General features: G+C 38.4%; 3 protein-coding genes across 3 annotated transcripts; 2 read left to right on the top strand and 1 right to left on the bottom strand.

Annotated features, from left to right (window-relative positions):
* Positions 1-65: 65 nt before the first annotated feature.
* LOC103954450 (clumping factor A-like) lies at positions 66-4,483 on the top strand. The gene is made up of 11 exons (XM_048578232.1): positions 66-1,090; positions 1,181-1,235; positions 1,326-1,425; positions 1,536-1,692; positions 2,094-2,147; positions 2,234-2,373; positions 2,532-3,135; positions 3,298-3,409; positions 3,525-3,574; positions 3,670-3,807; positions 4,002-4,483. The coding sequence occupies exons 1-11, from the start codon at positions 470-472 to the stop codon at positions 4,362-4,364; spliced, it is 2,394 nt and encodes a 797-aa protein (XP_048434189.1). The 5' UTR covers positions 66-469; the 3' UTR covers positions 4,365-4,483.
* A 688-nt stretch (positions 4,484-5,171) lies between these two features.
* Positions 5,172-7,528, top strand: LOC103954458 (uncharacterized membrane protein At1g75140-like). Its single transcript, XM_009366296.3, has one exon. The coding sequence runs from the start codon at positions 5,456-5,458 to the stop codon at positions 7,334-7,336; it is 1,881 nt and encodes a 626-aa protein (XP_009364571.2). The 5' UTR covers positions 5,172-5,455; the 3' UTR covers positions 7,337-7,528.
* A 360-nt stretch (positions 7,529-7,888) lies between these two features.
* On the bottom strand, positions 7,889-11,782 carry LOC103954468 (COP9 signalosome complex subunit 4). Its single transcript, XM_009366305.3, has 14 exons — positions 11,495-11,782; positions 11,241-11,386; positions 10,922-11,025; positions 10,759-10,819; positions 10,292-10,384; positions 10,093-10,193; positions 9,901-10,009; positions 9,779-9,823; positions 9,576-9,644; positions 9,404-9,495; positions 9,279-9,321; positions 9,012-9,071; positions 8,539-8,598; positions 7,889-8,334 (listed from the first exon to the last, which is right to left on the bottom strand). The coding sequence occupies exons 1-14, from the start codon at positions 11,622-11,624 to the stop codon at positions 8,260-8,262; spliced, it is 1,188 nt and encodes a 395-aa protein (XP_009364580.1). The 5' UTR covers positions 11,625-11,782; the 3' UTR covers positions 7,889-8,259.
* Positions 11,783-14,870: the final 3,088 nt, after the last annotated feature.

Genomic DNA, 14,870 nt, shown 5'->3' with positions numbered 1-14,870 from the left:
ATTTGCTACCAGAAATAATCCTCTCTTGGAGGAATATAACAGACGTATCTGAGCCACTTAAAATGAAATGCGTACGGAAATACAGGAATTTAGACCTCTTAGACTTTGTTTGGATCAAAATAATTAAAGTACATTATCAATTTATCAGCCTAATCCAAAATTGGGCCCAATCGAGCCCAAAACAATACTATCAGTACGTATGGGGCTTGATCTCAATCTTTAATCAGAACCGCTCACCAAACCCTGAAAAATCTGACGGTCCTGATGTTTCGTCATGAAAACGGGTAAATTTGGCGGCAGTGGCAATCCCCAAAAGAATTTTAAAATCATTTGGCGCTTAAATATCACTGCCTTTTACCTGTTTTCTTCTCAGGAATTGGATCTGATCCGCCCCAAATTTTCATTGCCTTATAGAACCTAAACCCTAATTTGATTTTTCTTCCGTTACGCCGAGAAATCCACTGCGGAGATGGACAGCGACGACGATTTCGAGCTGCTGTCAGCGGAGGCTGCTCCGCCAGTCCGAGAAACGAAGCTGAAGCGCTTAAAGAAAGCAATTAGGGTTTCCGAAGAACCTCCCGTCGACGAATCGGAGAGCGGCCGAGTGAATCCCTCCGAATTCGAAGCTCTAAGCTTGGAGGAATCGAATGATCCGCCAAGGTTAGGATTGGGATCGGAAGGTTTGGGCGGTGAAGGGGATTCTAATTCCGGATTTGACGGCTTGGGCGGTGGTGAAGTTGAAATGAGTTCTGGTTCCGACGGGTTGGGCGGTGGAGGGGAAATCGATTCCGGTTTTGATTGTTTGGGCGGTGAAGGTGAAATGAATTCGAGTTTTGATGGTTTGGGTGGCGGCGAAGATGGCAACGGAGCTAAGAGGGTTTTGGATTTTGATTCTGCGGGAGAGGAATTTGGCGAAGAAGGCGAAGATCTAAACAAGGAGATGCCGAAAGAAAGTGGGGGTGTGAGGGTAGAAGAGACGGACAAGAAACGGCGTGGTTCTGATGGCTTTGAGGAAGAGGAGAACAAGAAGAAGAAAAAGAGGGCCAAGAGCAAAACCGGGGCTGCCGAGGGCATAAGGACGACTGAAAAAGTATTAAGATTTTTCGTGTTGTATTCCGTAAAATTGGTTGAAATTAGTTTGTACTGTTTTGCTTAGGCCTGAATTGTTATGATTTTGTAGGAAAGACGAGAGCATCTGAAGCAACTGCATGCTGAATCTCAGAGACTTTTGCGAGGTATAAACAAAGTGATGCTAATTATATAGTTCATTTACAATGTATTACTTTTGATTGTGTCTTATTCGTTATCATCTTCTTCTGTGTTAGAAACCAGAGATGCAGCATTTAAACCCATACCACTTGTTCAGAAGCCGATATCTTCAGTTCTGGAGAAAATTCGGAAAAGGAAACTGGAGGTTTCACAAAAGTCGGTATTCTATTTAGAACCGTAGATATGATCTTATTCTTTGGCTCTTAGTGTTTATTCAATTAATTAATAGTTGTAGTAATTCTTTGTTGGTCTTTTGAGTGTTGCAGATGTAGTAGTACAGGAGATTATAAGGTACTGAAAGTGGCAACTGAGGAGTCAATTGCATCCCAGGCTGGAAAGGGGAATAGTGCAAATGAGGTGTGCATTGATGGGTCTAATGATAAGGAGGAGCATTCAAGCTGTGGAAATGTGTCTTCCGGGATGGTAAATTGAATTCGAGTTTCTTTATCAATTTTGTTTTTGCCAAAATAAAAGTTCATTGACTGAGTGTTCCTTCTTAACCACAAATAGTGGGACAGGGATATATGCATCCATGGATTTGAGTTTCTTGACCAATGAAATACTTTATATACTAATAACGCAAACAAAATTTTGAGTGATTTGGAAAGAGTTCAAAGTGAAAAAAAGAGGGGTTTTAAGTGGTAATCCAAGAACAATATGGTTATCATTTCAATCCTTCTTATGTTATACCATGTATTCTTAAAATATTATTTCTGTCAAACCTTCATCCTATTGATGATCTTTATTATGTTGGGGAAGATAGTCTTTTGCATTAAATTGAGAGACTTGAGATCCAGTATCTAATTGTATTTGTTGAACTGCAGGATGTTGACGAGGAGCCCAAGCAAACATTTCGAGCACCTATTGATTATACTCAGGTTCCTTTCACATTTCACTAGATTTATCATTCTTCGATAGGATTGTGTATTTAAGCATAACTGTTTCATCTTGTCCATTGTTGTAGGACCTGTTTTCTGATAACCAGACTACCAGCGATAAGGATGGTCTGCCAAATGATGATTCCAAAAGTCCGCTGGAAGAGGTTTTTGCACCATCCGTACTTGCAATGAACTTAAAACTTGACTCTGCTCCTCCCGATGATGTGTAAGTGTTATTTGTTTATGTCTTCATATCTTGTAAATTTGAAGCTTAGTACGTGTCATTGTTGCATTCAAATGTTTCCTAAAGTTAATTAAGTTGGATACTGTTTGTTTTTTAAGTTTTTCTGGTGAAATGGACAAATGACACTTCTCTCTTTGTAGTTCTTCTGACGAGGAGGACTACAATGACAAAGAAAATATTGCTCCTCATTCTTCTGAAGTGGCTGACGTGCCTTCATCTCCAATCGGTGATCCTGTCAAAGCTTTTGTGGATGATGAAGCCGAGGAAGAAGACGACAGTGATCATGACCTGCATCGGTTCGAAGATAGTGACGACGATGAGGATGATGGAGATGCTGCGGAGCTTAATGATATGATAGCAACTGGATATGAAGAAAGACCAGTTGATAACGAAAGACGGAATGAACTCCATCAAAAGTGGCTCGAGCAACAGGATGCTTCTGGAACAGAAAAACTTATGCAGAAGCTGAAGTTTGGTTCTAAACAAAAAGAAACAGAGTTAGTCAAAGAGAAAGATGCAGATGTACAGGAAGATGAAGAGTTTGGTGAAGAAAATGCAGAAGATGAAGAGTTTGGTAATGAAGATGCAGATGATTCAGCACCCGCAAATGCTGTGCGAATGAACTTACGAGAGCTGAAGCAAATGATGCCTCTACTGTATACTGATAACGATGATGTATACCTGTCATCTGATGATGATGAAACAGAAAAGAGACTATCTAAACAGTGCCTGTCTGAGAAAGCTGTGAGTTCTTCCACTATACCATATGATGGTGGAAATTAATTCACTGTTTAAATCAATTATCCGTGCTAATGTTCTTCAACTGCATGTTATGTCATTTTTTCTGTACAGATTCTTTTAACCTTACAAGAACATTTTGATTTGGAACATTTTGATTTGGAACAGGAAATGCAGGCTACTTTCTTGTCACCGGCAGAGGATGAAAGTTCAAGAGAAGTTTTTGGTCATATAAAGAAACTGAATATTGCGCCTGATACTAAGAAGGCCAAAGTCCCTTGTAAGATCTGTTATTTGTCATGTATTATACGGTTGTGTAAATTTCTTCCGTGTAGAATGTTGATATCATTTTGTTTTTAACTCTATCGTCATTTGACATATTGTTAATTTTGCAGCCTTCCCTAATATGCTTCTCGCGGGAGGAGACAGGAGCATATCATCAAAGGTAACTTGATATAGAAGTAGATGCAACATCTGGTCTTTGGGCCAAGTTTTTGTAAGATGCCATTTGATCATAACTGTTATTGGTAAATTTTGCAGTCGTCCTTCTTAGGTCGGGGGCCAAGTCATTCTCTGCCCTCATCCAATAAGCATGGACTGAGCACAGTTCGTTCTTTTATCTTAGTACAAGGTGACAGCAATAGTAGGAGCTCAATGTCAGAGGATTCTTCAGACATGGTAGTGCATTTAGATCTTATCGTATGGTTATTTCAAAAGTTGCACTAGGTATTTTTAGCAATTGGTTTTCTTCTGCTGGTCAGGAATTCGAAAGATATCAACTCTAAAAGGGAAATAGGAATAACTTGTTATGCCAAACCATCACTTTTTCTTACCAAACACTGAATGTCGACTGGTTATGGAATGAAATGCAGGTACAGAGGGAGATTCTACCGAAAAAGACTACTGCAGCCAAGCTTAGCAAGTCCAAAGCAAAGTTTGGTACTCAGACATTGTCACCTGATGCGGTATCAACTGAAGCTGTTGCGAATACAGAGACATTGGCTGAAGCCGATGCACAGAAAGATAGATCGGCTGGAGCTGGTGCGTGGGCGGACGCATTAGCTGTCCCCGCACCAGCTGGATCTTCGTTACTCACGATATTAAGGCAGCCTTCCTTGCCATCAAAGCGATGCACTAGGGGGATTACGGTTGACCAAATCGAATCCGTCTTAGCTTCGTTCGAAAACGGGAGGAAATCGATGCGGGCGAACGGACAAGTATACAGAAGAACCTAATGTATGCATAAGAGATTTGTGGAACATTATATAATTAGAATTGCTCAATCGCTCAAATCTCTTAATCTTTATTTGAAGATTATTTTTATAAAAATCATTTAATTAGTGATTTTTAGTCATTCAAATGTAAATAAATTAACTGTTCGTTATAAATATGCTATTTAATTTATTTAATACATTCAGATGACTAAATTGTTACTGTTTCGAATTATTTTTTGTAAGAATGATTTTCAAATAAAAATTAAGATATTAAACTTCCCATTATGAAATTTCTGCATTAAAAATATGTTATTTGAAATTGGGTGTATGAATTCATCCTCTACTGAGATAATGCAAGTATTATTCTTAAGGAAGTACTGCATAAACTAAAGATGGCAAAAAACAGAAGGAAATAAATCATTTTCGGATCTCTTTTCATTTAATCCACCTAGTTTGGGATCAGAATCGTTGAAATTTGATCAAACGGTTATAAACAGAGGCTCCTTTAAAAGTGATAATAATTGTAGTTATTGAATCAAATTTCAACGACTAGGATCCTGGACTAAATGGATTAAGTGGAAAGGGATATGAAGAGGATCGCTTTCCAAAAAAGAAGGTGTTTTAGCTATCATGACATCTTAATCCAGTACGAGGAGGAGGGGAGAGGCTAAATCAACCATTTTGGTTGACCCAAACGGAGCGCAGTAGGAAACATATACGTGTCACGTCTTTAGAGGTTAGTCAGTCGATATCACATGCGATGCAGATAAGTATGTCGCATCGAACCATGACCTTTTATTACATAATAATTATCCCGAAAATCTAAAATTGTTGCCCTAAAATTCCAAAATTCCAAAATCTAGTCTGAAAATCTAAGACCCAAGTCAAAAGCTCACAGGTCTCTCTAACTGACCCACCCCACACGGCCGCACCGCCACAGCCATATTCCTCAAAATCTCGAGTCCAAAGCCCTCCGAATCGCAGATCCAAACCCGCAGATCCCAGACTCCCGCCCGCTGCAATGGCGAAACTGAAACAGTAGCGAGCGAAAGCAAAAAAGTCTCCGAGCTCAGCTGAATAGATTGTGTGGGGCTCCAGTGGCGGCGGCGGCGATGAACTCCCTCAAAGGCAAGCTCCTTCTGCTCTGCTTCCTCTTCATTTTGTCATCTCCATCCCCTGTTTCTAAGCTTTTCGTCCAATCTACCGAAACCGAAACCGAAACTAAATCCGAAATCGAGCTCAATCCGCAACAGCTGGTATTGCAGAGGCTCGAGGAAGTAGTGAAGAACCTAACCGAAATAGTCGCGAGATTAGAATTCAAATTACAATCGAATCATCCGAAAAAACCTGCTCCGATTGACGAGGGTTTGACTTTGGCGGTTGACGAAAAGGAAAGCCAGAAGCTGATCAAGCAGGTTGAAGAAGAAGAGGGGTCTGGTTCCGATCGTCAAATTGGAGAAAGGGCGAGGCCAGTTTCGGTAACAAAATACAGCCCGTTCTGGTCCGACCGGTTTCAGTTCGTTTCCGCGGTGAAATTGGATTCCCAGGCCACGTGTATTCACGTCCTGCCGTTTCGGGATTTCGAGGGGGTAACAAAATATGTTGCCGTCGGAGACGAGAGAGGGAGGGTTTATGTGTTTGTTAGAAACGGCGACGTTTTGGTGGAGTTTGATACGTTGCTGGGGTCTCCGATCATGGCCATGGCTTCCTTCTTGTCGGTTTACAAGAATGAGAGTTTCGTGGTCACTGGGCATCAAAACGGTGTCATTTTGATGCATAGGGTTTGGGAGGGAGCGAGTGGGGAAGATTGGAGCTCGCTTTTAATGGAAACCGTGACGAAATTCAACACGGGCGGAGAAGGGTTGCCGGTTACGATTTTGGAAGTGCACCATGTTGGGAGGTTGAGTTATGTGTTGGCTAGTGATGTGAGTGGGAAGATTTCGGTTTACCGAGAGGATGGTTCGGTTCACGGCTCCACAATGCCGTCGAGCAGGCCGCTTGCTTTCTTGAGGCAGCGGCTTTTGTTCTTGACGGAGACGGGTGCAGGGTCTTTGGACCTGAAGACCATGAAAGTTCGGGAGAGTGAGTGTGAAGGGTTGAACCGTTCGCATTCTCGGTACTATGTTTTTGATGCCACGGAGCGGTCCAAGGCATACGGGTTTACATCCGAAGGCGATCTGATTCATGTTTTGTTGTTGGGGGATATAATGAACTTCAAATGCAGGGTTAGGTCCAAGAGGAAGTTTGAGATTGATGAGCCTCTCGCTTTTCAGGCAATTAAGGGGTGTTTGCTTATTGTTGGCGGGGAGAAGGTTTTCGTGTACAATGTTTCGACTCAGCATTACGTTAGGGTTGGTGCGCCTCGGATTATTTTCTCCGCTGGTCTTGATGAGATTAGGTCATCGTTTCTCAATCATCAGACGGTGGACGCAGAGAAGAGAAATGTGATACCTTTAATCGCAAGTGACAGGGAAAGGCTTGTTGTGCTTGGCCTTGGCGGAGGGTATGTTGGAATGTATCGTTCTAACCTTCCGGTATTCAAAAACGAATTTAACACAATGCTATGGACCAGCCCTGTATTTTTCTTTGTACTTTTCCTATTCGGAGCGTGGCAATTTTTCGCGAAGAAAAAGGAAGCGCTCACTTCATGGGGACCGGATGATCCTTTTACATCAACATCTGCTACAATGGGAGCTCCATTGGGGGGAAGTAACACCGGAGACAGGTCGTTTGGGGAAGGGTCTTCGAGAGGTGGTGGCCTAAGAGGACCGTCGAGGAGGTATGTGTCTCCTCCTCCCCGGTATGCAGGCGGAGCAACCAGTTCATACAGGCCAGGTACGGCGGATCATAACCCTAGACCATCATCTGTCGATCCTAATTTTAGAACAGCTTCAGAGCTAAAGTTTAGAGGTTCGGGGTTAGAATCTTCGGGTTTTCCGAAACGGAGGGAGAATTTGTTTGTAAACAACCAAGCGAAGGATGATAGCAGCTGACCCGTGTGATCAAATTTCATCAACTTGTATTTTGTTACTTGAGAAGTTGGTTTAAGATTTAGTTGTTAGACCAATTCATTTGGCAAGTCAGGGCCATTTGAACTTCCCACTACGTTGTATTTTGTAACGCGACTTCAACTTTTGAATAAAACAATAAAACTATAGAAAGGAATATATATTTATGATCAACAATATCTTGTTTCTTGTTTTGGTTGGAGTAGATGAATTGATTCTTCATTATTTTTTACTTATAAATTTCTGTTGATAATTACACGGAAATTGATTATAGTACCATGCTTAAACCATGAAAACGAGGTTGCAGGAGAGCAATTCACGTGTAATTATAATCAATTTCCGAAAGCAGTGTGAGTGTTGATACCCAGATGGCAAGAGTCCAGTAGCCGAAAGCATCACTATGACCGCCTTAGGGCCTCATATATATTCATCAGAAGCCCGGCGAAACCGCCCAAGTGTTACGAAGTAGTCGGACATTTATGATTAATTGCAACCCCGGTGCCCCAAGCATGAGATTTTGTGTTGCGCTAAATACCATTCAAATTCAACATCGCATCAAAATTCAAATAAATGTTGTCTTGGGGCAAAAGCAACAGATGTTCCTCGTATTCAAATGTAGTTCGATTGGAGGTCGGAAGAAGTAAGAAATGGGTTCAACTTGGTTGCTGGCACCAAGATACTAAAGTATAGCTACTCCAAACCCTCCCACAGGTGATGCAAAAAAGAGATCCTACGATTTCCGACCACAACCAAATTATACGCAAAAATCATTTCCGGGGGAGATCTTCGGTCCATGGTAACAGGATTTGAAATTCAAGTTCACTACAATATGCAAGGCGACGGCTAACAAAATGTATAGGGGTGAAAGCAAATTCACTTTCCAATTTCTGGAGGTTTGCTAGCGAAGATCAGACGGGAATTGCCATGCCCTTCTTTGCCATGCCATCCAAGACCTCATTGAGAGCCTGACACAGGCCAACAATCTGCAACCAAAGGATAATATAATACCTAAGAGTTGGATCACCAAAATATGAGAGGAAAAGAGAGAGAGAGAGAGATACAGTTCTAGGTTGCAAACTGAGTGTAAACAAGGCCATATTTGGATACAACTTATGTTCGTAAAGCAAATTTTGAAATCGAACAAATTCCAGTGAGTATATAATGCTAATTAAGGCAGACAAATTTACCTGCTGATCCCACTGTTGCAGCTCTTCAGAGTCATCCTGAAAATGTATGACAGCTTCCACCTGTTGTGAAACATCATGGCAAATGCTTGAGAGGTACAAGGTAGAATAAAGAATGTTACCAAAAGCAACACATTTAGAATGGATTACAAAAGCAAACGAACTATTCTGAATCTTGTTCCAGTAAAAGAGGAGGGTAGTAGATGCGAAGCATTTTAAACTACAACCATCTACCCCCTCCCCTAACATAAAACTTTGGAATTCCAAGTTTTTCGTAGTGGAAGCCGCGTTCATAAAGACAAAATGAAACTAAGGGCCATACAGTGGATTAAAAGACTATTTAACTATATTCCATAGAAAGAAACTGCAGTGGCTCTCACAACTAAAGAGGTCTGACTACTTAAAAGTACATTTTTTTTCTTTTGAAAACGACTTAAGGTCCTTTTGGTTGGATACTGATAAGTTGTAATTCATACCTGATCAATAGATCCCCTCATTCTGTCCTCATATATCATTTTTGATGCAATCTTCTCAGCCTGTAAGAAATAAACTAAATCCATGTCAGGAGATGGGAGTCTTCTTTCGTTTCTTGACGTTGACGTAAGACTAAGCTCATGAGCTTATTATCCTAGGTTGGAACAAGTTGATAGGATCCCCTTTTTTACATCCCCATGTCCAGGGAGTAAAAAAGGAAAGAGAAGGATGCGGTTTGACATGAATGGCTCAACAAAAGAAAACTGTACCTTATGAGGCTCAATTCCCAGCAAAGTGCCCAATTCTTCAAAACTGCCACAGAATTCATGATAGTTAGAATAAATGGTCCCACATAATTCAAAAAAGGAAAAATCAATAGCAACATATCTCCTACCTTATATTGGTGTAAAGTTTGCTGGCACTCAGAAGATTATGTTCAATCATTGCACGATCTAACACTGTAAAGTTGTCTGGAAGAAGTGCTTTCTGTTGAAAAAATAAGACATAACTGTTATGGCTCATGTGCAGATACGATATCATAGATAAAGGAGAAGAAAGTTTATAACCTGATGGGGCTTTAACTCTTCAGCAAATGCCTCAATTTCTGGTTTCCTCAAAATTCTCTCCAAATATACCTAATAAATATCCATTGAAGCAAAACAATAAAAGTGTAACATACAGTCAGGAGAGAAAAAGGTATACAGACGAAAACCTTTTGTGTGTGTGTGTGTGTGTGTGAGAGGGAGAGAGAGAGAGAGAGAGAGAGCACCTTTTGTAGTATTGGATATATTTTTAACTTTGAGCATCGCTCATCCTGAATGAAAACCCCAAGGTATCAGCAAATTTAAAATAAAGAACACATAATATACATCTCCAGGTAAAGAAGTTAACCTTGTACAAAGTAGCAAGAACACGAGAACGTTGGGGTCCTGCTGCGGCTAAAATTGTACATGTAACTGCAGCAGATAGAGCTTGCTCCAGTGCTTCCTCATCAATCTCTCTGCAACAAAATGCATACATTCATATCACCCGTCTTTCAAGTGGTACAAATAACAAGAATGGAAAAAGTTAAACTTGACATACTGATCTCCTATTTGCCTCTTTTCAATCTGAGAAAAATCATAATAACGTAATGCTGCTTCCAAGAACCTTCTCTTTAAATCTAAAATCCTTGCATAACAAATCTAATAGGAAGGAAACAAAGGGGAAAAGAAATTAAAAAATGCTTTTGGCATGCAAACTTAATGCAATTATTTTCACTGACTATCCAATAATGTCAAACCTTGTACTCTAAAGTCAAAACTTCATGCTGAATAGTTGTAATCAAGAATGAAGCTTTATGAATAAAAGCTTCTGCATTCACGGCATCATCGTCCTGCAAAACAAACATACAAAAACTTGGTAAGGTTTCATGTCAACAACTTGTCAATAAAAGTCTTATTTGTTCCAAAACTGACACGAAAAGAAGATATTTGTTCCAGTAAACACTTGCAGAGGTCACACTATGGCTATCTACAACATATCTAGATACAACAAACAGATATAGGCAGCACATCAATTCCAACGCAAATCATCCATCATGGGTCTTCTATATGCAGACATTCATAGTCCAGCTCGTATTTTTGTAATAAAGGAGTTGCAGCACCAACAAAACAACAGCATTAAACACCATTCCAAATCTCATCAATTGTATCAAATGAAAAATAGGCACCCTTTGGAAAAAAAGAAAAGAAAAAAAAAGGTCAATACCTCGAGATATAGGCGAGCAATTTGGACACATTTTGATAACTTGAATGTGTCATCAACGGCTCTAAGGGAATACCATGAAAACATAAACATTGTTAATTCCATAACTGGTCATGCCAAAAAAAGGAAAAGTTACACTAACAACAGCAGTATCCTACTATCGGACCTTGTTCCTGAGTCGAGATTAATTCCACTGAGCATCTGAGCTGCTTTTGACCATTGTTGCTCAGACTCGTACAATTCCGCAAGTTTCTCTCTTATTATCATCACCTGCATCACACAAAACCATACCGTACTGTCTAAATCACAATAATCCCAAATAAAAGATGTACACAATCAAAACTATTTTCTAAATGTGCTATAAAAAATCAAGTAACTTCCGCATGTTTCACGACAATGCGGGCAATGCTAATCTAAATCTTAGAAAATTGAACAAAACAAATGCAAAACGGGGAATTCCCGATATACAAAAGTCCGAAAAGAACCTGTTCTTCGAATGAAACGACACGAATCTGAGAAAGGGCATAGTGGGCAATCTCCTTCTGGGTCTCCGGCTCCCACCGCCCCAACTCCTGGGCAAAAGTCTGCAAAAGCTGCCGGGAAACCACCAACGGAACATCATCCGACAACACTGAAGGCGTAGAAAATTACAAAATTAGGCCTCCAAACAAAGCTGCTAAACCAAAATAAATAATATAATTGCAAAAATTGAGAGAAAGAGCGCTGAGGAAATACTTACAGTGATCGATGAACTTCTTGGCCTGAACGACGTCGCTTGAAGAAATCACGGTGGACAGAATGTGCTTGTACTGCTCGATCTTCTGCCGCTGGTCGGAGATCGCAGAGGCGCTCGCGAAGGCACTCTCCATGGCAGCCTGAACGACGTCGCTTAACGGTGGGTGGTGTGGTTTGTCACGCAAACCCTAAACCCAGGCTACGGTGGCGTTGTGGTTTCGTAACCTCTACGGACGGCAAGTTTTTTCCAGTGAGGGCGGGCGCTTAGAACAAGGAGCAGTGGTTGGGCTACTTGCATCCAGGTGTAGCGTTGCGTGATTTATAGCTAATCAGGGAATGACACGTGGTGGAATAAGAAGGGTAATTTTGTCTCTCTACATAAACAAGGAATTATCGTCTTTTTAGTCGGTTTACATCTTATTTAGGTTAGCTATATAAAATAGAGAAAATGAGAATGGTCTACATATTTTCTATAATTGTTAGGTTAAATATTCATTCCTTTTAAATATTTGATTAAATGCTTTGATCAATTGTCACTTCAATAATTTTCTATTTATTTAATTTTCATTTCATTAATTTAAATGCATTTATATAAAGGCATAAAAGAGCTTAGCAACTAATTGTCAATAATATAGAAATTTAATTTCGTTAATCCCCTTCTACGCATTAAATGACATTTTTTTAATAAAATAAAAAAAAATAATTAACTAATTCCTCATTACCTTATTATCGTATTAAAAAAAAATTCTCTTTCTATTAAAAATGTCTCAATAAAAAGTCTTCAATACATAGTTTTTCATGTATAGATATATAAAAACTATACTAAAACTTATGTTACATTTGAGAACAAAAGTATTGACTTTTGGTACGTTTAAATTTCAAATGTACCAAAAGATCAAATGTACCATAAAACCAAATATACCCATTGTTATGTAACCTTTTTGGTACGTTTAGATTTCAAATTTACAGAGAAACCAAATATATCAAAATTTCAAATGTACCATAAAACCAAATGTGTCCATTGTCAGATAACCCTTTTGGTACATTTAGATTCCAAATGTACCAAAAGACCAAATGAACAAAAAATCACAAACATACCACAAAACCAAATGTATCTATTGGATAACTCTTTTGGTATATTTACATTCCAAATGTACCGAGAAATACAAAAAATCAAATCCACTATAAAACTAAATGTGTCCATATTATAGGTAACTAGACGTAGCTATATAATCAAACAAATTTTTATTATGTGTTGGGTATTCTAAATAATAAAATCTGACAATTTTTTTATAAATATTCTACTATATTCACAAAAAAAAAAGTAAAATTATAACAAACAATAAAAAAATGCATAGGGATGGATAATAAATGCATAAATATAGGGATAAGAGGAAAAGAAAGAGAAAAAAACGAAATGTCTAGGAAAAGTCATGAAAAACTAAAAATTCTAAACAAAATTGAACTTATATAAAAACTGAAATTAATAACCAAAATTTTAGAAAATGTGTGATCAAATTTTCAAGGGAAGTGTATGTTTAGTCTAAAAAATTAAAAAACGAGACGCCTATATCAAAATACCCTTATAAAATAGTAGAATGATATTGATGAGTCATACCAATTAGGTTAGTTATATTTTTAGAGAAGCGAATTTCTTGACAGATGCTGTGGCGAAACATAATCATAATATTGTTTCCCAGTTCTCACTGTTTAGTAATGGAATTGGATTTGCTTTAGACACAATGTCTGGAGTTTAAGGATCAAATCATCTGGGCCGTTGATTGGTGTGTAAAAGAAATCAAAACCATTGGTTTTATGTGGTGGGTCAGGAAAATAAGTTAATAGGAATCATTGGATTCAATTTGTGCTGTCCAAATGAATTGATCCTTAAGCTCCGGACACTAAGGTCCGGAGCGGATCCAATTAGGATTTGGTAAGATTTTAATAGACTTTAAAATCCAAATATAGTCAATCAGTATTTTAAAAGAGGATTTTAAAGGAGTTCAAAATCATAGGGTAGTCAAATTAGGATTTTAAATAATACGTCCAAATCTATGGGAAGTCAATTACGTTTTAAAAAAAAATCCACCAAATCATAGGTGTAGTGAGAATACCAAATATTTATTGGGATTTTAATGAATGATGGATTTGGATGGATTTGAGGGTGGGAGGTATAAATACTATTATGTCATCAAGAATCCAACACTAACCCCTTTGATTCCTTTTCACGTTCATCATATAGAAGAGGAACAATCTTCCTCTCTCAGACAGAGGAAGAACAGTCTTTCTCCATTCCTCAAGGTATTGTTTTTCTTTTCTGAATTTGTACAAGGACTCTTTATTATTTTCATGGTGTTTATAAATAGTTGTTCTTAGCACGTAAGCACAATGCGTATTTGAACTCAGTCTTGCGTTTTGTTTTCATTGTAACTGTATAATTACTTATTTAGTTGTGGCATCTCAGTGGTTATGGTTGATATTCTTCAACATAGGTTTCCAATCTGAAATTTGGAGCAGGCAAACCGCTATTGTTTCATCTTCCCCCTTTCTTGTTTTAAATGCAAAATTGAAACTTATATTTGTGAAACTTTATGTGATCATGTTGAGCTCCAAGTACTACCTGCTTATTCATTAACTGAATGTGTGAACCTTAGACAGCGAAGTAAACTTTCTGCTATTTGAATTTTATTAAGATTCAAGCTTTCTCTGTACTTGCTCTACTTTCACTTGATTTTGGCTTCATTTCGTGTTCACTCTATATTATTTCCTGTTCTTGTTCGTCTGCTAGAAGTACAAACTTCTTTATGATTTTGTTTATTTGGTTGGTTAGTTTATATATAATGTCTCCATCAAGCATGGAAGCGGAAGGAGATGAGGAAGAAATGGAAGTGGACTAATTTCATGTTGAACCAGATGATGAATTTTCTTCGTCTCAACCGTTGTCAGTTTTGGAAGGGGATCTTGACCAAGATTTTCAAACACAAGAACAAAAACGGAATATTGCTAATGAATGGAGATATAACATAGATTTGGACATATGGAAATATGCCCATAATTATAACAATGTGAATGGAGGATAATGAGTGATCAATAATGCTAGTGTTCTGATTTTTAGGAGCACCGTATGAAGGCCGAGGGAGCAATATGCATGTTAAAGCAACATTATTATCTTGTTTATCTTGAAACCATCTATCATCTTCTTAAATTTTGATTTATGTGTGTTTTATGTAATTGTATTAGCTTTTGACTATAAGATATGTAATTGAAATCATCTATCCTTGTTTTGGTTAGTTAATTTTCTTTTAAAAAATTACAATTCAAATGAGAAAGAGAAACACATAATAAATCTAAGGATCCATTTTATATTATAAGATTCAACT

This window comes from the organism of the source record quoted next, unplaced genomic scaffold, assembly GCF_019419815.1.
Source record: "Pyrus x bretschneideri cultivar Hongxiangsu unplaced genomic scaffold, Pyrus_bretschneideri_v1 Contig1, whole genome shotgun sequence".
NCBI classification, from domain to species: domain Eukaryota; kingdom Viridiplantae; phylum Streptophyta; class Magnoliopsida; order Rosales; family Rosaceae; genus Pyrus; species Pyrus x bretschneideri.
The sequence above is the reverse complement of the archived record's forward strand: the minus strand, read 5'-3'. Positions and strand labels throughout refer to the sequence as shown.